The 24407-nt window shown below is 36.5% G+C and overlaps 1 protein-coding gene and 1 non-coding gene across 2 annotated transcripts in view; both read left to right on the top strand.

Moving 5' to 3' along the window:
* Positions 1–4691: 4691 nt before the first annotated feature.
* Positions 4692–24407, top strand: part of LOC134661437 (inner centromere protein) — a 34500-nt gene continuing 14784 nt past the window's right edge. Inside the window, exons 1-14 of the mRNA XM_063517534.1 lie at positions 4692–4860; positions 5169–5286; positions 6163–6326; positions 7888–7987; positions 9188–9322; positions 11343–11453; positions 12365–12480; positions 14079–14142; positions 14456–14507; positions 14972–15305; positions 15963–16068; positions 16810–16912; positions 17755–17839; positions 18219–18332. Coding sequence (XP_063373604.1) covers positions 4780–4860; positions 5169–5286; positions 6163–6326; positions 7888–7987; positions 9188–9322; positions 11343–11453; positions 12365–12480; positions 14079–14142; positions 14456–14507; positions 14972–15305; positions 15963–16068; positions 16810–16912; positions 17755–17839; positions 18219–18332 — 1683 coding nt within the window. The 5' untranslated portion in view covers positions 4692–4779. The remainder of the gene's footprint in view (positions 4861–5168; positions 5287–6162; positions 6327–7887; positions 7988–9187; positions 9323–11342; positions 11454–12364; positions 12481–14078; positions 14143–14455; positions 14508–14971; positions 15306–15962; positions 16069–16809; positions 16913–17754; positions 17840–18218; positions 18333–24407) is intronic.
* On the top strand, positions 7423–7495 carry Trnag-acc (transfer RNA glycine (anticodon ACC)). Its single transcript has one exon. It is a non-coding gene; the product is annotated as a tRNA-Gly (tRNA).

Raw genomic sequence — 24407 nt, forward strand, 5'->3', positions numbered from 1 at the left:
ATGAGTAATGAAGAGATATATAAAAACATTACCTGTGACACGGAGGTGATCTCGGTCAAGAGATTTATGAGAAAAGTGGACGGCAAATTGGTCCCCTTAGGTACCATTGCCGTTACTTTTGCGGCTACGACTTTACCCCAATATGCATATATGCAAATGTACAGATACCCGATATATATGTATATACCACCACTGCTGCAATGCTACAAATGCTTAAAATTCAACCACTCAGCAAGAATTTGTCGAGGCGAACAAATGTGTTCAGCTTGTTCTGGACAGCATTCATATAAAGATTGTGATGTAGACGAACTCACTTGCATTAATTGCAAAGGCAATCACTTGGCGATCTCCAGAGATTGCCCTGTGAAACAAAAGAAAATGGAAGAAAAGAAAGCTAAGTATGAAAACCTCAGCCGTAGTTTTGCCACTGTGGTGAGTAATATTGCACCATCAGCCCCTGTACCTATTACTAATCCAAAAGTATTTCCAACCATAACCAAACCTAATAATACTACTACTGTAGGCGTAAGCCAAACTTCCCTGAATATTGAGCAACTACTGAACAACGAGACCATCATTAATGCTTTAATCAAATCTTTGGTTATGCTGGGAAATGACAGGAGTGATACTCCAATTAATAATAAAAGAATTAAAGAAATACTCAAAGAAAATTTATTAAATTAAATCATGGACACTTTTTTACATTTAGCACAGTTTAACATTCAAAGTTTGTTACATAAGAAAGCCCTATTAAATACATTTCTTGCAGAGCAGCAGATAGACATTTGTTTACTTAATGAAACATGGCTTAAAAGTTCAAGTACCATTCCTAACTTTGCCCCATACAATTTTGTACATAAAATTTCAAATAATGCTAAAAATGGAGTAGGTATACTTATTAAACAAAACTTACAATATAGTATCATAAACACAACTTTTTATGAGTCCATTCAGAATATCTGTGTAGCTATAGAAACTTCAATTGGTAAATTATACATTCTTTGTGTTTATTGTCCACCCAATGGTAGCAGGTTTGATGTTCGTAAAATGAAAAAGGTGTTGCTTGAAACACCCAAGCCATGTCTCATCATGGGCGATTTTAACGCTCATCACATATTATTTGGCTGTCATTCAAATAAAAGTAGAGGCAATAGTTTATACAATATTATTGATGAATTTGATTTGTGTATTTTAAATGATGGTAGTCCAACAACAGTGCAATATCCAAATAGGAATCCATCTGCAATTGATATAGCTCTTGTCAGTCCCACAATAGCTCCACTTTGTGAATGGCGAGTTCATGATGATCCAATGGGCAGTTACCACTATCCAACTCTGGTTGATGTAAATGTGAAGCCATCCATATATGAAGTCCGACCTGTGGAAGAAAAATATATTTATAATAGAGCAGATTGGTCAAAATATTATAATTTATCAGAAACCTGTTTTTCACATTTAGACATTGATGATAATACAGAACCTCTTAATTTGTATAATAATTTTGTAAATATTTTATATGACATTCGTTCAGAAACAGTTCCAAAACTAGAATCCAAACAATCCATGAAGGTCATGAGGAAACCTGTTCCCTGGTGGAACCAAACATGCCTTGAGGCTGTTAAAAAGTCTAAAGATGCTTTAACTCAGTATAGAACATCACCCAGCATTGCTAACTTTATAAATTACAAAAAGCTTGATGCTCAGAAAAAAAGAACATTAAAAGAAGAACGTGTGAGGTCTTGGCAAGAGCTATGCAGTAGTTTTAATAGGATGACACCGGTTTCTAGGATATGGGGATACATGAAAAAGTTTAAAAGAATTGGCTCTTCTCACAATAGACATTTAAATGATGAATGGGTGCCAAGTTTTTTAGAAAAATTATCAGACTCATCTCCATTAAATAAAAATCATTTAAATAACATTATTAATCAGTCAGACGAAACTCCAAGGAACACTTTTCTGAATAGACCATTTACACTTAATGAACTTTTTATATCACTCAAAAGTAGAAAAGACACAACACCAGGGTTAGACAATATACCATATATGTTAGTAAAAAAGTTGCATCCTAATGCTATAGAAATACTTTTGCATATTTATAATAAATTATGGGATCATTTAGTCATTCCAGAGTCATGGAAAACACAATGTGTTATTCCCATCTTAAAGCCAAATAAACCAGTAAATAGTCCTTCATCATATAGACCAATTTCATTATCATCATGTTTAGGTAAACTTTTTGAAAATATGTTAAAGTTACGTTTAGATTATTATGCGGAAACTCAGGGAAAGCTACCGGATGTTCAGTTTGGATTCAGAAAAGGCAAAAGCTGCACTGAAAGTTTTGTTTCATTTATTAGTGACCTTAAAAAGGCTAAACTTAGTCATACAAATGTTATATGTGTTTTTCTAGATGTAAAAGGTGCCTTTGATAATGTTAATATTGAAAGCTTAATTAATGTATTACATCAATTAGATCTCCCTGCAAAAATTTTAAATTGGATTTTTGGTTTTTTATATAATAGGACTGTATATGTAAAATTTAACAATAAGCTGTATGGCCCCACAACAGCTAATAAAGGAACAATGCAAGGTGCAACCTTATCACCCTTATTATATAACCTTTACACATCTCAAATCCTTAGTTTTGTAAATACATCCCAAGTTAAAATATTGCAATTTGCTGATGACTTGCTTTTGTACTGTGAAAGTCAAAATCTAAATATGGCTGTTGAGAATATGAACACTGCTTTAACTCAATTACAAAGGTACTACAGCAACATTTTAAAATTAGAAGTTAGTCCTGATAAAAGTAAAGTCTTAGTAATCAGTAGAGACCCATATGCACAGTCCATTGTAAATATTAGTTATAATAATAATGTAATTCCTATTGCCAATCATCACAAATTTCTAGGTGTTATTATAGATGATAAATTGAAATTTGATAAACATATAGACTATATAAGTCAAAATGCCATGAAAAGCATAAATATTATGAGAAGTTTAGCAGGAACATTCTGGGGTTCCGACCCAAAAACACTAAACATGCTTTACAAAAGCATAGTCAGAAGCCATTTTGACTATAGTTCCCTAGCATACATGAATGCAAGTAGCACACTTTTAAGAAAGTTGGATGTCTTACAAAACATTGGTTTGAGAGTTATAAGTGGAGCCATGCGCACCACTCCCATTAACTCAATGGAAATTGAAAATTGTATACCTCCATTGTCCTTGCGTCGTTTACAGCTGGCTGAGAGATTTTGTTTAAAGGAGTTATCTTGTGAGAATCTTGTTGTCTTGGATAAAGTGTTATACCCAGTAGAAATTGCTCAGTCAGCTAACATCTCGGCTAATACTCTCATTACAGGTTCTTTGCCTGAAATATCCATAATAATGATGAACACCAAAAATGTGGCAAAAAATATGTACATAAATAACCAGTGGCCAATTTATAAGTACTCATATAATACTATACTAAGTTATTTTGATGTTAAATCTCATTTAGACTTAGTAAACAACAAATTTGACTTTTTTGCATTTTTAAATGAAAAACACGACTTCTATACCATGTATACTGATGGCTCTAAAAGTGAACATGTTAAAGCTGCATATTATGACCCACAAATGAAAGTCACAAAATGTATTAAAATAGACAGTAACTGTAGTATTTTCACTGCTGAAGCTTGGGCAATACTAGAAGCTTTAACATATGTAAATAGTAATGTAAATAATGTAAATATTCTTATTGTAAGTGATTCTAAGAGTGTTTTGACTGCCTTGTGTAATAGTTCATTAGGATATAAGCAAAATTATATTATCTACCAGATTAAGGATATGTTATGTAAGTTAGACAAAAATGTAGAATTTGTATGGGTGCCCTCCCACAGTGGCATAACAGGGAATGAGGTTGTGGATCAGGCGACTCGTCGGGACCATGACCAGGACCTCACAGAATCGTTTAAAGTACCATTTACTGACTATTACCATAACTTCAAAATTATTTCTAAGAGAATGTGGAAAGAATATTGGAAGCATAACACAGAAGTACAGGATAAAGGAAGATGGTACGCAGATATACAAAAAGACTTACCAACAACACCGTGGTATTATGGCTTTAAATATACCAACAGGAAATTCATAACGTGCCTTAACCGTCTGCGTTTTGGTCATTGTTTGGTCCCAGCACATCTCAAGAGGAAGAATATTATTACTGATGATAAGTGTACTTATTGTTTTAAAGAAAATGCGGACATCAAACACGTTATATTTGATTGTGAATCGTTTGCCATGCAAAGGCTGTTACTTGTCAGTGTCATTAGTGATGTTGCAGAAGAGAACTCGTTAAGTGTTCCCCGCCGCGTTCAAGATTTACTATCTAACCCTGTTTATTTTATACCAGTATTTAACTTTATTTTAAATACTGTGAAAGAAATTTAATTAAATTTGAATGTATATAATTATATTATTTTATGTCTGATAAATTGCTTGTGTAAAATGTTTCAAAAAAAGTTAAGACTAATTGATGAAATTGTTATTCTTCTGTGTACTAATTTATCTCATATTGTTATGGCTATTCAATTGTATTCTTTGTGGTTATTCTTGTGTATTTTATGGTTTTTTATGTAATGTTTATGAATACGACTGAAGGACTTGTATCCATGGTCATGAAATAAATTAAAAAAAAAAAAATTTCAATTTCAAACGGTTTTCGATTGTGTAGTGTTTTAGGTCGTTTGTCAATTTGTGAAACATTTTTAAAGTGTATTTTTTATTACAATAATGTCCGTTTTTGATGAAATAATGTGTAAAGTTAATGAAATATCTAACAGTTATGTTCGCTCCCTAAATGACGAAATAAAGGTACAACGATATTGTGTTTAAAAATACGTTGTGAAAATGGTGGCTTGTAGTGTACCTTATCTAACCGTTTTTGAGGCGATTTGTTTTTGAAAGTGCCATGTTATTGTCTGTTTGTAATTCATTTACATCTTTTAGTCTACGAAAATACTCTATATTAACTTTAAAATACATATCCAGTGTAAAAATATCACATCAAAACTTCAATTCCAAACTTTGTTCTCGCGACGCAATTCCGCCTGGAATCTCAATAAAATATTAAATTACAGAGTGGAATGCAGTGTTAGTGATTACGTTGATGTGGTTTGCAGATCGCTTTCGACGCTATAGACAAGTTTGCTGAGGAATATCAGAAGGGACGCGGGAAACGGGACCAGAATCAGAAAAAGGCCCTAGTGAATACGCTTATGAGCATAAATGAAGACGAAGGTACGCTAATTTTACTAGAATATACTCAATTTATAATTTACATGCTTACAAAAATGTTTGTTTTGGTTTGTCTTAAGTTCTATTTAAAATGGTTACTGGTTTTACAACAGCCTACAAACATGTATTTGAAGTCTTCAAAAACACTTACAGCTACCGTGAGTATAGGTGTACTAGGTGTAGTAATCAGCCTGAAGTAAATATTGAGTAATTTTTTGTTGTTGAAGTAAGACAGCATTCACGTTTTCATACTATACTTAGCTCACTACTTACTCTGCCTCATAATTACAATACAATACAATACTCTTTATTGCACACCTCACATACACGTAGTTAACACATATTTATTAGAAAGTATGTTATACCAACTATACTCAGTTACCAAGTGGTCCGCAGGCGCTCTTGAGACTTGGCAAAAGACAATGCTAGGAAGCTGATTATTCAGACCAAAATTTAAGATCTTAGATATTGGACAATATTAGTATTTGAATACTGGGATTAGTTGCCAAGCGGACCCCAGGCTCCCATGAGCCGTGGCAAAATGCCGGGACAACGCGAGGAAGATGATGATGATTAGTATTTGAATAAGTAAAGAATAAGAAAAGTAATTATGAAACTTATTTCTAACTAAAAAGATTACTTTTTTTTATTTCTTATATTTTATATTGCCAAACGGTACTTATAATTCTCCAGCAAGATATCTGAGAAAATTCGAACTATACAGTCACCTGCAATAATATGTTATACACAATGAAGGCCGCAAAAATATCTGACACAATTTCATTTGTAGAGCCATAAGAGCGTGTCACATATTTTTGTGGCCTTTGAAGAGTAACATATTGCAGGTGACTGTACCAAACATTACAACATTAATTCCAGATGAAAACTCCCCCAAAGAAGCCAGGAAGTCCAAGGATGGCTCGGAGAAGCGGCTCTCGAACAAGCGGAGCAAGGAGCAGGTGGACGGCATGTTGAGCCCTGAACAAGAGAAGAGGCCCAAGAGAAACGCCTCCGTCAAGGCTCAGAACAATATTACCAAACAGGTAAATATTACAAACTCTTCTTGTCGTAACCTCATGGCTGAGGGATGTGACGATTGTGGGCACACTTCACTAGTGTTTGCTCCCAACGTGTACTTGGTTACTTGGTTGGTGCTACCACTAACCAAGTAACCGGGAGTGTAAAAAAAGGAAAAGATTTGAATTTATACAGGGGTGTTTAAAAGCTGTGTTTGAATCTTTCTGGGGAAGTCACACTTAACCTGTCGAATCCCACGATATGACGTCACCCATAAGCATTCTGGCTCAAATATGAGCCACTGGGAGCTGATAGATTAATCATAATAATTTTATCAATATAAAATAAAACTCTTTTTCATGTGCAGAAACAACCCCTGAAGTCTTTGAATCAGAACATTTTACTTCTCAGTGATGATGAAGATGTGGTAAATTTAAAAAATGTTTCAAAGTCCATAGAATGTAATGTAAATCAGTAGTAATAGCTAGTTATTTATTTACCATTTCTTACTTAGGTTTAGTTCTATCTAAAATTAAATTATGGAAAGCATTATGGATGGAATAGGGTATATTTTGATGTAAAATATTCTACTTTTATAGTTGTAGCAGTTCTTTCTACAATTTCTCCTAGCTAGGTGGTTGATATTATTATTAAAACAGTTTACCCCATAATATCTCACAAATTCCTAGTTGCATTGTTGTTAAAACATTTTGAGTAAGCTAGGTTTAATTTACTATATAAGGCAACTTACACACTGATTATATGATCTGTCGCGACACTTTCCCGCTTACATACTTGTTAACCCTTTATAAGGCACAAAGGTGTCAGGTATTATGCAAAATTTGAACCCTATCACTTTGAAATAAAGTTCAAAATTAGGTGTGAAACATATTCCATATGAATTTAATTATTCCATGTGACCGATGCTATTAATAGCATCAGACGTTTCTGCTTGTAAAAAAAAAAATTAAGTTAGTATGGGTAGCACATCGAAACTGGTGAATTTCCAATATGACTTGAAACTCCGGTAGCCGTTTAAGAAGTGTAACGCTCTTACGGTAGATGTCGCTAGGGTCCCCTAGACCCATAATATGGTGGAAAGATTTGCTGGCTATGGATGAGGTCTTGGTGACTCAGATGGCAGAGCGCTGGAATACCGATCCAGAGGCCGTGAGTTCAAGTCTCACCCAAAACAGTAATATTTCCACTTTTAAATTTATTCTAAGTGTAGTGTTCGGCGTTCAGGGGTTATAATGACAACACAAGAGTCGAGTAAATACTGCATCTATTGGTAGAAAGCGCTGGCCTTATATACTAAAGTTTTAACAGGCTTAATCGAGTGGAAGTTATGGCAATGGTCATTAACCATTGTATATCAAATTACAGTAAGTCAAGGTTTATGGCATCGTTAACTTAATGTTCTGTAAAGTAGTAAAATACATATATGGGAGATAGGTATCAGATGTATCAGCTGATAGCAGCTGTGTATGAACTGTGACTACACTACATAAGCTTAATATTCCATATGCCCTATAAAGGCTTTAAAAGTGGCTGTTGACATAAAACATAAATATGAATAATCTGCAGGTGAATGTGAATCTGACGCAGAAGCTGCGACGTGACGACACGGAGAAGACACGTCGAGGTCACGATGACAACAAGGAAAACACGCTGCCCGTCGTACAGGGTAATCTTGCTATGATACCATAAGCATAGAGAAAACAATACATAGAGTGCTCACTCCATACATCAGTTCAGACTATTAATTTCAGTGTCTACACCTAGCATCGAGTAGCGGAACTATCAGTACTGCTACTTGACAATAGATGTAGCACCGACCGAAAAGTCTTATCTCAACGGCATAAGACTTTCCGGTCGGTGGCGACATCTATTGTCAAGTAGCAGTACTGATAGTTCTGCTACTCGATGCAAGATGCTAATAGTCTTTTTGGTACTAAAACTGATGTATGGAGTGAGCACTATGTATTTTTTTCTCTATGCCATAAGTACATCTAAAGCTATGTCCACACTGCCATTTTGTTACAGAAGGTCATGTTTATAGCAAGTTCAACAACATACGCCAGACATGCCCGTGGTATAAATAAATAATAAATATTATAGGACATTCTTACACAGATTGACTAAGTCCCACATTGATAAGATTGACTAAGTTGTGTGATGGGTACCTACCCAGACAATGATGAAATGAAAACACCCAAGACTCGGGAACAAATATCTGTGCTCGTCACACAAATAAATGCCTTTACCGGGATTCGAACCCAGGACCGCGGCTTCACGGGCAGGGTCACTAGGTCACTACCCACTAGGCCAGACCAGTCTCACCATGGTATGTCTCTTTATATAGTGAGAAATAGACACCCTACTACCATGGTCACACTTTTCCTAACAAGGAATTGGGCGAAATGGAAGGGCCTGCAAGGCGAAGGTGCCTCTATGGGTGTACTTATCCCAATCAATCTTATATATATATTTTTTTAATTTATTTATCACAAAGTACACAACAATTTTTAACAATTTATATTCCTCGCCAAACTGCGATTGCAGTTTGTTGGCGAGATCGCGCTCATTTTTAAGTTTTAAACATAAATATTATGCTATGCACTAATGCACTAAATACTAAACTTAACTTAATATGGACATAGGTCGGCCATCCGTCCGGGTTTCCCCGGATTTGTCCTATTTTGGAGGCCAGCCAGGTTTTCAAAAACCCGGCCACTTTTTATATAAGGAAACACCTTATTGAATTTAATTTATTTTTTAATTTAATAATACTATTTTCGGACACGTCCGGGAAAAAATGTCCTGTGTCTATTAGGATTTTGATGAGCGAGTTTAAATACTAACATTGACTGTCTTTACATTACAGTGAAACAAGAGAAGATATCCCTCCCTTCAGAGCCCATGGAGACAGAGGCGGTGTTAGACATACCGCTAGTGCCTGTGAAACAGGAACCTAACAAGGATGAAACGTCTATGCCGCCGCCAGCCGCCCCTGTTCCGAGTAAGAGTCATATGGGCGTTTTCTAAAATAAATATTGAAAACCCAATTCTCCCAGATCCTGGTGTTTTTGGGTTCTTTCAACTCAGAATCACTAGCATATTCATTCCTGGTGATAAAAAAAATGGTCCCAAAATTTTGTATGAAAGTGAACATTTTTATCATACTAAAAACGTGACGTAATGGAATGGACATTTTGGGACATCTTTTTTTAATGGTAGGACGGAGAGTGCTGTCGATTCTGAGTAGAATGAGCCCAAGAATGTCCACGTTTGAAAGAATCGGGTTTTCGATATTTATTTTAGAAAAAGCCCATATAGATATAAGCCATAACCCGAAGCCACGCGTGTGGTGTGCGGCCATCGTGAACCTTGTCAGAATGCACTAAGGTTGATATTACACTGTAACCGAGCGCGTCAGCTAGTGTTGGTAGGAACTCGAATCCTTTGAGTGTGAATTTGAAGAACTCGGCTCGTTTTTACGAGACTGCGCTTAAAAAACTTCTGAGTCATTTAAGTCCTGAGTCGAGTCCTTTGTTGTCTTTTTTAAGAGCAACGTAAAAGGAGTCGAGCCTCCAAATAAAGGCTTCGTGAACAATTTTATAGGTTTTTCCTAAATAATAGTAAATAAGTTAGGCGTTATTGTATGATTTGTGTACCTAACCCACAAATTGTACATAAAGACAATGCATTTCGAAATTGTAAAAGAAATCAAGAATTCTCTGAAAAGGTCTTTAGTCTTTATAAAAGACTCGGGTCTCTATCAAGTTGAAAATAATTCGAGTTTAGACTTAATTATAAGAGTCTGAAAAACTGAGTCGAGTCTTGAAGCAGAGGACTCAAAGGACTCGAGTCCTACCCAACATTAGCGTCAGTTGACGTCTTTAGCTGAGGCTTAAGAACTGTAACAATACACTGTGATATTTATTAATAGTACATTATTGTCGAGGTTCGGAAGTAGCTACTTGCAGGCTGAGGATTCGTTTTAAACGGACGACCTTGGGAGTCCGTTTAATTGAATTCGAAGCCAGCAAGTAGCCTTCCAGCCGAGTCATATATAGTGCTTTTCTCAAAAATGGTGCAAGAAATAGAAATATTTTACAGAATTTACAGAAGCAACGTTCTAATTTTCCATTAATTTTCACAGAAAAAAATTCAACCATTAAAAAAATTAGCTTGCCGCCTTTAAAAAAAAAGAAGTGTATTTTTCTGCTGAAACTACGCCAACCTATTTGAGACACCTAAATAGTCGCGGTACCAACATTAAGCCTGTAACAGACTATCGCACCGCACCGCGACCTTGGAGCGTTGCACCCATAAGTGAGAGCGAGAAAGAGATATCTGTTTCTCGCTCTCACTTATGGGTGCGACGCTCCAAGGTCGCGGTGCGTTGCGATAGTCTGTTATAGGCTTTATAATAATAAGTGCTGATCATCTGTTTGGCTGTTTAAGGGACCTATGCCTTCATTTGATATGGCCATTTGAAGTTTTAAAAAGTTTGGAACTCGTTAAATAATGGAATTTGTATGCGACATTGCAGTCCCGAAATCGAGACTGCAATGTTTTTAACTTTTTAATTTTTTGAATGACCATAAACTACGCACTTCGCGACCTATTTTTTAACCGGTAACGTCGACTTTGCCGTCCATTTTTGAGAAAATAGACTATGATTTTATTTGTGAAGCGCTGGTGGCCTAGCGGTAAGAGCTTGCGATTTGCAATCCGGAGGTCGCGGGTTCGAACCCCGGCTCGTACCAATGAGTTTTTCGGAACTTATGTACGAAATATTATTTGATATTTACCAGTCGCTTTTCGGTGAAGGAAAAACATCGTGAGGAAACCGGACTAATCCCAATACGGGCCTAGTTTACCCTCCGGGTTGGAAGGTCAGATGGCAGTCGCTTTCGTAAAAACTAGTGTCCACGCCAATTACTGGGATTAGTTGCCAAGCGGACCCCAGGTTCCCAAAATGGCAAAATGTCGGGACAACGCGAGGAAGATGATGACTATGATATTATTTGTAGAGCCTCGCAAGCTACCGCCTAAGGAGAAATCTACGGATAGCGAGGAGGAGTCGACCGGCAAACGCAGCACAAGAACCAGGAACTACACGGACACCATGCCGCCACCAGCCGGTCAGACACATTGACTTTACTGTAAAATCGTTAGATCAATCTTTACCTTAGTTAAGGCTCCGTTAACGATTTTAGAGCCAAAATGTAAAATTGATAGATTTAGTCGTTGAAATTGTACTCTTTTTGTTATCTAAATAACAAGTATTGGTTTCTATTGACACGTCTTCTCATCTTGCCTTTTAATAATAAGGTCCCGAGCGTACGTCACCGGCAATATATGACGAGAAGGGGCAGTTTTTAAAAATTCATCAAAAAATTATAGTTATAAATTATAAAAAATAATGTATAGGAACAATTTCAGGAAATGTTGTAGATTGTTTAAGTATCGAAATTACGTTGGAATTAAGTTGATTTTCACGAAAAATGTTCACTTGTTTTGAAGTAATTTATGGTGAAAATTGATTTCGTCTAACATTCATTTACTCTTGTTCAATATCATATAACAAAAATGTAGTCTATGCAAGTTGGAGTACAGGATATGTGTAATACAAAATTACCATTTTTAGCAGTCCAAACTTTACGAAATTTACAAATAAGATCGACTAAATCAGTGCTTTACGCACGTTTACCTAAACGCCCATCAGAAAAGAAATCATTACTAATTTAGTGCGTCAATTTAAAAAAAAATGATGTGTACAAATGCAAGATAAGAAGACGTGCTAATAGATACCAGTACTTGTTATTTCTATTACGTAACACAAGATGCACAATTTCATCGACTAAATCTATCAATTTTACATTTTTGCGACTAAAATCGATACCGGCCTCTTAACATTAATTCTCATGCTGCATTCTGCATGGGTGCATTCTCTAGCTCTAGCTACGGAAGTCTCGGCGTCATTTAGGTTAAAATTAAATAGAATTTATAACTTTTTACTATTTATTTTATTGTCTGTTTGTGTATTTTGTAGCCCCGGCTCCCGTGGAGCGAGCGGCGCGCGCGTCTCGGCGCGGCACGGCGCGCGGCGCGGCGGGGGCGGACGCGCCGCCGCCCGAGCCCAGGCCCAAACGAACCCGGGCTAAAAAGGTACCTCCTCTTTTCAAACGAGCGAGCGAAGCGAAGTGAAGTTCTTACATTCAACTTGGAGCACACGGCTGGCCAGGGGCACGTCCCGGCATTTCGATGTTTTTAAGCTGAACTATCAGAGGATAGTTTGATACACAATAACTTGAGTAAATTTGTTCTAATTTAAATGAAATTGGGTAAACGTGTAGTTGAGGGCATTATATTTTAGTCATTAAATTATGAGCAGGCTCGATCAAGGGGTGATTGAGCTAGACGAGCTTGGAAGGCTAAAAAGCTATTTGTGATGGGTCTCGCTATTCTGGACATCTTTTTTGCAAGAAAGTATGGTCGAGTTTGGTATCAAATGAAAGTGCTCGGCTTACACATTTATAATATAGTTTTTAAATTTACAATTTTAAAATAACGATCTAACATTTTGGCGAACCGCGAGTTCTCAGTTCGGGGCGAACTACTAGTTATATCAAAAATACTCTACCTCAATAGGGATGTTGACACATGTTGAATTTTATAACAAAATCTAGTAAAATAGATAGCAAACGAGCAATTTATCACAATAATGTGGATATTAAAATAAAATATTGAAAAATTACAAAATTACAGGACCTGAAAGTTTCAAAATTTAAGTTTTTTTTAACTTCCAAAAACGATAAAAGTAAGGGTACCATTCGATTCCTTACGTTTCACCAAAAAAAAATATTGTATAGCAACTATATACATAAACAGAATATTTCACCGACAAAAACGCAATTTTCTTGTTTTGTCCATACTACAACGTGGGCGATGACGTCACGGCCCTTGGCCGTTTTGTATAGGGCGTTTCGCGAGTGAAGTGCGACTGTCGGACTTTGACTACAATTTCTGACTTTTGTGTTACTTTAATGCAATGGGTCCCATATAGACATTTGATCCTAAAAACAAACCCGATCGATTGATACCATAAAAAAAAATTAGTCATGTAGCCTATTATCCGGTAGGGAATATTACGCGAAACTATGCGTAGGGGGCGCCCCTCCCGCGATAAGTCACGATCTAAGGGTCTCCCGCAAACGAGAGACTCGAAATTTTGTTATCTAACCTCTATCCTATTTAAAATTCTGACGGAAAATCAACGCTGCGGTATCTATGCTGAGTCAGCGCCTATTCTTTACCACTACACATAAAATAAATATGTAAATTGCTATTACTGCTACTAGTGTCAAATTGTATGTTGCCTTCTTCTTTTTGTCTCTTGTTAACTTTCTTTGTTATTATTTATTGTGTCACAAAACATGTAAGTTGTAGTTAAATAAAGATTTTATCTATCTATCTATCCCTCTTGCATATTTGAACGATAAAGAGGCAAATAACTGAGTTTCGATTTCGCGCTTCCCGGTAGGCCCTTTGTAAACGAACCGCCTTGATGTATCAATGTCATATTTCATTGTGTGAATAGTTGAAAACTTGTCAAAAAAACAGTTTAAGGTACAGTAATGTATGAGTTACTCTATGGTTTCCTACGGGCGCTAGTGATGCACTCTGGCGGCAGAACATTGCAGTGATACTCCCTCCGCCAAAGACGTCAACTGACGATACACAATATATGTTCATATTTTTTGCAGAAAGTATCAGAGTCCTCAACTACAGACGCAGAAAATACACAACCGCCCGTACAAAACAACATTGGTAAGTTACCCTACCTCTTAATGAATGAATGAAATCGTTTATTTCAGGCAACTAGTGGCCCATACATAAATACCTTAAAACTAGCATACATATTATAAAAATATAACTAAACACTAAAAAACACATTATGATTGCGATGCATTACGCAACCCCGCAGTGTCAGGGAACCGGCCGCGGAACCGCGGATATATCACACAAAAATAAATGTACTCCATTTTACTTTCTAACGCATCACATTAAAATTACATTGATTTCCGTATGTTTTTCTTTATTTTTGTAAATTAATATAAAGTACTCATTAATATTTATCCAGGTACACCAGACAAACCGCGACCAAAGAGGACCAGGCGAGGAAAGAAAGCGGCGTAAGTATACTGTAAATATTATTAATGTCTACACCATTTAACTATGTACCTAAAGTAGGGACTGTTGCCGCTATTTCTATTGCTAAAAGAAATACTAAAAAGTACGGAACCCTCGGTGGGCGAGTCCGACTCGCACTTGGCCGTTTTTTTTGAATAATTTTATTCATAATCAGGAACAATTTGAAACCAGGCAAAGATTAAAAATGTCCCCAGTTTTTCACACATTTAGATACATACTTTGTCTGTCACATCTGTCTAAAATTGACAAAAATTAAAACATAACCAAAAAACATTGTCAATGTAAAAGTGTGATCTTATTTGAGAATGATAATAATATATAATAAATAAATAGAATACCTCCGCTAAACGTATGTATCGCGTTACCGGGCGTCGGTAACATAGTGAGGTGAGTTTTCACTTCTATCGGCACTCCCGGAGTGCAACCCGTTGTTTTTTTTTTTCAGCGAGGAAGAACCACCGAAACCAAAAGATCCATCCCCAGAACCAGAAATAATATCGCCAAAAGAAGAAAGAATATCCCTCCCCGACGCCCAATCGCCCGCCATACCCCAAAAGACCGTCAAAAAGACCAAAACAGACTCAACTCTGTCTATAACCTCGGACTCGATCCAATCGAAAAAGGGCCCTAAAAAGAAGGGAGCAAAGTCGAAAGTTGACAAGCAAACGATGGAGGAGACTCAGGTTATTAGCAGTATGAATACCACGGTGACTATTAGTATGGATAAGACGGTCGTGCTGACTAATGGGGTGTATGACCATACTGATGCGAAGACTACGGTAAGTCATTAATATTAGGTATCGAAGAGAATTTGAAATAGAGGCGCATTGTCAAAGTAAACTTTGTAGCCACAGTAAATTTACTGCCATCTTTCGACACATGATTTAAACCTTTAGCTTAGAATGCCATTTGACTCTTTCCTATCGCTCGAAAAGATAGCGCCATTCCTTTTTGGCATATACTCGAGTAGATGGCGCCACTTTTTGATATTTAACCTTTTGGACGCCAATGACCGATATATCCGCACCGTAGGTTCAACGCCAAAGACCGATTAATCGGTCACAGACCACAGAGCAACATCGACCTACGTGCATATACATAAAGTTCAACTTCAGTTTTGACACTTCAATGATGTGGCGTCTTAGTGACAGCTTTTGTGTTTGACACGGCGTGGAAAAGGTTAACAAATTTAAGACATATCAGTGAAAGACTAAGGATTAAAGTCAAAATGGCGTTCTAAAAGTTTTAATCATGTGTCGAAAGATACAGAATTTACTTTGACAATCCGCCTCTATACTAAATTCTCTTTGCCTATAATTAGATAAGAATGAGTCATGATTGTTATATAGATTTAAGAGCATGTAAGATGTATTATCTGTTGGTAATGCTAAATAAAGAAAAATAAAATACAACAATGGATATCTTTTTTTTTCTAGATTGCAATGAATGAAACAGTCGTTTTAGACAAAATCAACCGAGACACCATGGTTTTAGACAAACCACAGACTAAGATTATGGACTCCACAGTTGTTATAGAGAAAGGTAACATATTACTTCGATTTATAGTTGGGAAGAGGCCACAGATAACTTACGCGATAATTAGCACATACGTAACTATGTTGAAAATTTAAAGGGCCATATGTACTGTAAAACGTTGTACGATACATGTGCGAATAGATAATTCGCAACGAGTGGCGATAAATTAAAACACGACCGAAGGGAGTGTTTTAAGTTGGGGAACGGGAGTTTATTGAGGGTATGTATGTTTAAATTTCCTATTTTTTGCACTTGTATCGTAAATAACTATTATAGTTGAGAATAGGCCACAGATAACATTCTTTTTATTAAATGAACAAGGACAACATTACTTGTAAACAGTCATTTTCAGCATAAATATGTAACCTAATAACTAATAACGATATGACTGAATTTGTAAAATAACCTTTTCGCCTTATTTGGACTGTTTTCCTAAAATAACCTTTTTTTTTATTGTTTTCCTAAATTACGTCCAAGTATATTGAACGTTTTAATACCTGCCACGCAAAATTCAACTTTTTCATGAACGTCACAAAGACTGTCATGTTATATATGTATGTTCATCATCATCATCATATATTTAAGAGTAAGACTCTTGTCGGTGGAGCAATTTCCATGCGTGTCGGTCCTCTGTCTTCTCTTTGATAGCCTGATACGACACGACGTTAATTTTTCCTTTACTTGATCCATGTACCCATGTATCCTTGGTCTCCCCTTGTTCACTAACATAAAATGTATGTATTTAAGATGGCGCGACGCCCAACATGACGGACGACCTGTCTCTGCTGACGGACGACAACAGCGAGGGGTGTTGCACGCCCACCAAGGACCACAAACAACCAGAACCCACGTAAGCAAAGAATAAATAATAGTATAGTTTGTAGCTTTCTAATAGACCCCGAAGGCTAATCCTATTGTCTATTGTTAAGAAAAACCGCTCGCGCCACGTGCCACAACCACCTGCATAAAAAATCGGTACTTCGGTTACTGAGTGCCGGCGAGTCGGACGCTACAGAACCAGTCTAAAATGTGTCATCGAGATGCGTAACAAAGGCGCGCGCAGGCGTCGGAGAGCGCACCTACACTGGTTTTTTGAGCGTTGGACTAGCCCGCGCTCAGGTGCCAAATAGAATAATTAGGACCCTTTTTTGCAGGTAAGTAGCACGTGCGGTTTTACTGAACAATAGACAATAGGATAAGCCTTCGGGGTCTACTAGAAAGCTACAAACTATACTAGGTGCAGAAGGTTCGCTCTCTAACGTCTCTATTACGAGTAACTTAATGGCTACTAATTTATTTGCCTTTGATTTGATTAATTTTTGCTGGCGAAATGCTAAAAAGTATGTAGTCAGCTACAGAGGTGACCCCCCTGTATAGAAATTTGTTTGCAGGGACGAGGGGTCACCTCTGGGGTCAATTGTATTTTTCTTATTTACTCGTAATGCATGTTAATTATAAGATGTAATATTTGAAAAGATGTGTCCCGCCGAGTTTGTTGCCGGTCCCATATTGGGATACCCTCCTCCAATTGAGGGGGGATTTAAATCTTCTCGAGGCAAAGGTGTAGGATTGGAGCCGGTCTAGCTTTATTTGACGTTCATAAGCACATTGTAACCTACTTGAATAAACTAACTTTTTATTTTTATATCTGTGCAGCTGACTGTACATCTAATTGGTACGTTTGGTTTGCAGTTCTGCTGTAAAAGCCAAAGTGCAACAGTTTGAAGAGATGGCCGCCAGGACCACTAGGACCAAAACGAGAGCTATGGCCAAAAAGGTAATAAAACTTCTAATTCTGTCTTGAATAATCACTACATAGTATAAAACAAAAGTCGCTTCCCGCTGTCTGTCTGTCTCTATGTATGCTTAGATTTTTAAAACTACGCAACGGATTTAGATGCGGTTTTTTTTAATAGATAGAGTGATTCAAAAGGAAGGTTTTTGTATAATTTGTTAACCCGTGCGAAGCCGGGGCGGGCTAGTCTTAAATATATATTGCTCCTTAATTGGCCCACTGATTACCAGTCCGCCATCAGTCTGTCAGTTAGAACAAAAAGTTGACAGTTCCGAACAACTGACAGGCTGATATCGTCCGGCGGATTGACAACCCCCCTTAAGTTTAGATTGGAATTCAATTATTTTAATAAATTTGACAGGCCGCCGATACGGAAAACAGTACGCCGCCCGACAAAATAATATCCAAGCAGGTTCTGTCTGCGGACACGCTCACCAAGATGAACAACATGATATTCAACGGCAAGACCACTCAGGTGAGCCCAAACATAAGTATATGGTGTAAAAACCACAGAACATATTAAAGAGGTTAGAACGGCTATCGCGCGCAGTTAGTATCGGTGTCGCCGCTCGTTCCTTTCCACATTTCTCGCGCAACGGTAGTAAAAACTTGTGTGCCTGGTGAATGGATACGCCTCCTTTAGACAGATTTGATGTCTGGCTTCTTAATCTGAACGTCTATTGTGGCGCAAAAGGCATGTTTACGTTTTTCGGTCAGCGCGGGCGAGTAGCATGCGAGCGTTTGCTCATAACCGGCGGCGACACGTACCCTGCTCGCATCGCCATTCTACTTGTTCTGTGGTAAAAACCAAAAGAATTCAGAATCCAAGAAAAAGAAAATATGAAAAATTGTTGGCGTGTGCGTGACATTTTCAGATGAAACAAATCGTCACTACTTTGAAAAAATCTTGTATCTCGCACTGCTATTCAAAGTTAAAACGTAGTAACTCTATATGCATTTCATACATAGTTGCCACTTTTTCTTTTGATTTACAGAACAAGATAAGGTCAATGTGGCCGATTCCGGCTATTCCATCCACGAACGTATATTTATTTGATTTTCAATCGTGAGGAAAAAAAACATCTGCTTTTATTTGCTGAAACTAAAAGTAATCGCTGCTTTGTCGATGAAATTATCAATTTTGTTCGAGAAAAACGCTAGTAGATAAAATAGTCCCTATGACGGAATTAACCACATTGACCTTGTGAGTTTTTTTCAACTTAGTCACGAAATTACGCTCAAAAGGTTAATACAAATACAAATACAAATAATTTATTGAGAAAAGTATAGTACAGTGGTTGCTCTTAAAGACTAAGAATTTATAAAGACAAGTGATTTACAAATGCCTGAACTAGGATTCCCTGTGTTTCAGGCAGCGAAGGACAATATTAACTATTTATTAATTATTCACTTAATTATAAACTATAAGTAGTACACAATATAAGTCTTCTTACCTAAACAAAAAAGTAGGTTCTTAAGTATTAAATATCAGAATACATTTAGTAATACTATTAGTAAGTTCTCTGTATCATCGTACGTCATTTTTTGAAAGGCGCGTCGTAGAGTATTCTTGCAACAAGCACTCGGAATAATAAACCAACAGGAACCGCCATTAACAGGCGTTCCCCTCTGCCAAAAGTCGGCGGCCGCCGGTCAAGGAGGTTATATAAAACTAGTTGCCATACGTCATACGCCATTCAGCAAACGTCAGTCTAAGCGGAATGTTAGGAGCAGAAAATGCCGAATTGTAGCGTTTTCTCCTGTAAAAACCGATCGGAAACATCTAGCGTACTTAAAAAACACGTTTCTTTTCATATGTAACTACTATTACATGTAAATATTATGAAATAATGCACTAATTTAGCAAAAAACTAAAAAACATTGTCAATCTGAAAGTGATACCACTTCATGGTACTAGATCTAATTTAGGGTAAAATTTAAAGAAGACTTTCTAAATATTCATTAGGTATACCTAACTTCCAATTTGTGTTGCTTATTGTTATATAATTTATATAACACATTATTTTTCTATAACACCTTATTTTTATATCAACATAATCCATTCAATGAAATAAATAGTATAAATCATAAATAACGTGATAAGTATTACCAATATAGGGTCATTGTGCAGTTTCCGTCCATGCTCTAGGTAGTCTCTAGTTTTCGTCCACATGACAGATTAGCAAATAGCATATTTGATATTTAATTTGCTACTTGCCAAATACATTTTTTATGTAGATAGATATATTGTCTCGACATTAAGGATTGCATTAAGTCCAAATTTGTGCAGCAATGTAGATTTATATTCAATTTCGTCAAGTGGACGAAAACTAAAGCTGGTCGAAAACTAACGCACCTACCCTACTACTGTTTGAAAATTCATTTTTTCTTAGTTTCTATCGTATATTTTTTATTTTACATGTCCAATGTTTGTATTGTAATTTATTTATTTTAAGGTATTTACTGCCGTCATTTTCCATAAATAGGCACTTTTAATTTATTACTCTGGTATCACTCTACCATAGTTAGTGATGGGACACCATAAAAACCAATATCGATAAAATCTATATGAACATTATAAATATATTGTTATTTTGATTTATTTTTTAGATTTCCAAAAGATGCAATAAATTTTAAACATAAGCAGTTTTCAGCTTATCAAGCCATCGAAAACCTAAAAATATTGCAATATCAGTCACGTTTTAAATATCTAAGAACTGCATAAGTAAGTTTGTAATTCCATATAAATATATGCTATTACAAAGTTACTGTTGCAGTTCCTACAAATAGTAGGTAAAGTAAAGGTACACTACGATGTATGTACGATGTGAGTATGAATAAAGATGTGTTTAGTTATGATATGTGTATACATAGTATGGGTATGAGTACCCGAAAGAAGGACTGTCTACAAAAAGAGATGAGATCCCATCAAAAACATTACATGTAAAAAGGTGCAAGTCTCGCAACGCTTCTACTACAAAAAAGTTTTGACATGTAATGCTAATGTGAAACCAAGTCGGTTATTTTAATCAGTGCCAGGGGGTGTTAAAACCGTATCAATAAGATATCTTTAATTTGTAATACATATCATGACTTGGCAATCGCACATAATGCTTTACTCTTACCGTACTCGTAAATATATGTTATGCTCAAACTGCAACTAGCGTTATGTTCAAATTAGAATTATTTTTAATAGGTGACGATAATCCTTATGTCATTATACAGCCGTGCGATGGCCAAGTCATGATACGTATTACAAATTAAAGATATATTATTGATACGGTTTTAACACCCCCTGGCACTGATTAAAATAACCGACTTGGTTTCACATTAGCATTACATCTCAAAACTTTTTTGTAGTAGAAGCGTTGCGAGACTTGCACCTTTTTACATGTAATGTTTTTGATGGTTATAATTGACTAAAGAAGACAGTTAAAATTCAGTCAATAAAATATCGACAATATTATCGACAAGTCCCTCGCACTTCTACGTTTACTTAGAACTGACATCATCTCGTTCACGGACAGGGTTGTCTGTGTTTGTTCTTGTATTTGTGTGAATATAGTTTATGCTAGTGTTTGATAATTTTGTCGTGTGCGTGTGTAGCGACGCATGCAAAAAATGCATTAGTGTTTACATTATTTGTGTGCGTTCCTCGCCCCCCGCGCCGAAAACGGCAGAATTTTTCACATAGAAATTAGTGCGTGTCACTACTCCATATTGGATTATTACTCCGAGAACAAGCATAGCTAAGTGGGTATAAGTCTAGTGTTGCATTTAACCTGTTGTACAAAAATGGGCCCAAAAAGACAAAGAATCTAGATGAAAATACGTATTTTCTTTGTACGGTTTGCATGCATATAATATCTTTGCGCCTTTTATTTCTATAATCAGTGTTGAAAGGAGTTCTGGCGTGCTGCTTTAGTACTGTGCTTAATATATATAATTGACGAACAGTTAGTTCAATTTCATTATAACTTAGGCTAAAAAACCTAAGTTATAATGAAATTGAACAAATGTTAGAATAATACAAACGTACACGCACACACACACACACCCACACACACACACACACACACACACACACACGCACACGCACACACACACGTACACACACCACAAATATGTTTTCTCCTTATATTGTACTCGAGTACCTACTGTACCTCTACTTATCTAGGTACCTCTTCTTATTATTTTATATTGTAAACCTTATACTGACGCCTTCAGCGCGTCTATTCCAAATCTTTAAAATTAAAATTACTGTAAACCACCTGTTTATTATATAACGTCTACTTTAAGCTACAATTTGTGGAGGAGCGGTGTTCTCTTAACACAAGTATTTAAAATACTTAAAAAGAGGCACCGGATCAGATATTGTAATTTAAATTAAGTTAACGAATAAATCATTTTTATTTATTTTTTTTTTTTTAGTTAGTACTTCACATGATTTATAAAGGAGGTCAGTAGGGTATAGGAATGGGCGGGAAGTGGCTACCTTTAATAAGGCTCTTTGAGCTCTTTCTAGGGTTAGTAGTGTAGTTTTAGCTGTGCCACCCCAAGACGAGATGCAGTAAGTTAGTATCGATTGACATAGCGCAAAGTATACTTGTTTGATTAAATTTGAATCAGCGATTGAACGAAGTTTTTTAAATATAAACATTAACTTTCGAACTCTATTGCACAATGCTTCAATGTGATATTTAAAAGAGAGGGTTTCGTCTATCATGACTCCCAAATACTTGATTTTGTCAGTAATAGCTAGAGATTGACATGAGCAGAGATTATTCGAGTTTTCCTTACAGTTATGTGCGTAAAGTTTGAGGTTATGTGCGACCGGATCTGTTTTCCGCATGGAAAATCTTATAAAATTCGTTTTGTCGGAGTTCAGTGTTAGTAGATGCAGTTTTAGCCAGTTAGTTACAGCATCAAATCCGCGTTGAGCGTACTCGTAGGCCTCGTTTGTTGACTTTGCGGAAAAAAGTAGGGCAGTGTCATCTGCGTAGGAAATGATTTTGCCACTATCTATTTTTAGGTTGCATAGGTCATTAATATAAATCAAAAATAGGGTCGAGGCCAAAACGCTGCCTTGGGGCAAGCCAAAAGGAGTGTTTTCTAAATCGGAACTTATGATGTTATCTATTTTTACGCATTGAGTACGTCCGTCTAGGTAGCTCGCGATTAATCTATGCTGTGTTCCTCTAATACCTAGTGTTTCGAGCTTGTGCAGTAAAATGGGAGTAGAAACAGTGTCAAATGCTTTTGCGAGGTCCAGGAAGATGCCAATTGTCTTGTTACCCTTGTCTAATTCCTGAACTAGATAGTCAGTCAATTCGTGTACAGCATCTGCGGTTGATAATTTTGGCCTAAAACCAAACTGTGTCTTTGCCAAAAAGGCATTCTTCTCGAGATATTGTACAAGTCTGTTATTAATAATTTTTTCTAGGATTTTGGATGTCGCTGGTAACAGAGAAATCGGTCTATAATTTGTTACTTGAGCTTTGCTACCAGATTTGTGGATAGGGACTACAACGGATTTTTTCAAACATTTCGGAAAAATTCCTTCAGAGATGCATTTTTGAAATATGTGTGTTAGCGGTGGAACTAGGATGTGTCTGAAGGTCTTTATTATTTTGTTCGAGATGCCATCCCAACCAACCGCGGAATCCTCTTTTAAGTTCATGATAATTCTGTCAACCTCAGTTTCATCCGTATTTAATAACACAAAAGATTTGGAAGATTTGTTTGGTTCGGATAGCAATCTTGAAGGGAGTGGCGATGAAAATCCCTGGACTTTTTCAGCCAGGTTTTTGCCTATGTTAACGAAAAACTCATTTGTGTTATTTGCAGCCAACAATTCGGACGGACCTGCTTGCAGCAAACTTGCGGATGATTCACGTTGTTTTGCTGTGTGTGTTACGTTTTTAAGATGTTTCCAAACTAATTTACTGTTTTTTCCAGCAATTTCCAGTTGTTTTTTGTCGTAGTTTGTTTTTATGTTTTTCAGTAAGTTGGTACAAAAGTTACGATATCTTTTATACGTCAGTTGCAATATAAGATTGTCTGGATTTGCTTTAGCTTTCAAGTGTAGTTTATCCCTGTGTCTCATAGATCGAAGAAGTCCCGTGGTTATCCATGGTTTTTTGTTAAAATTCTTGCTATTTAAACGTGTCTTATTAGTGTTACGTAAAATTGCTTGCTGGACATTTTTGGTCAAGTACAGCATACTATTTTCTGCATCAGCAGAATTATAAACGGGGCCTAAGTCAATATTGCGTAAATCATCTCTAAGTTTGTTTATATTTAATTTATTGACAAATTGCGTGCGCGTGCATGTACTACGTGATTTACGATAGAGGGTTAGTAGGGCAGCTCTGTGGTCGGTCACTGTAGAGTTAGTAACAAGTGCTAACGCCGAAGAATTAGATTTTACCATAATATGATCTAAGCATGACCCGCTTTGATGTGTAGGAAGCGTGTGCGCTGGGAGTAAGCCATGGAAAGAACACAGGTTAAGATAGCTTTGGGCTGTCAGCGAGGATTCGCTGTTTTC

Source organism: Cydia amplana, chromosome 2 (assembly GCF_948474715.1).
Source record: "Cydia amplana chromosome 2, ilCydAmpl1.1, whole genome shotgun sequence".
NCBI lineage: Eukaryota > Metazoa > Arthropoda > Insecta > Lepidoptera > Tortricidae > Cydia > Cydia amplana.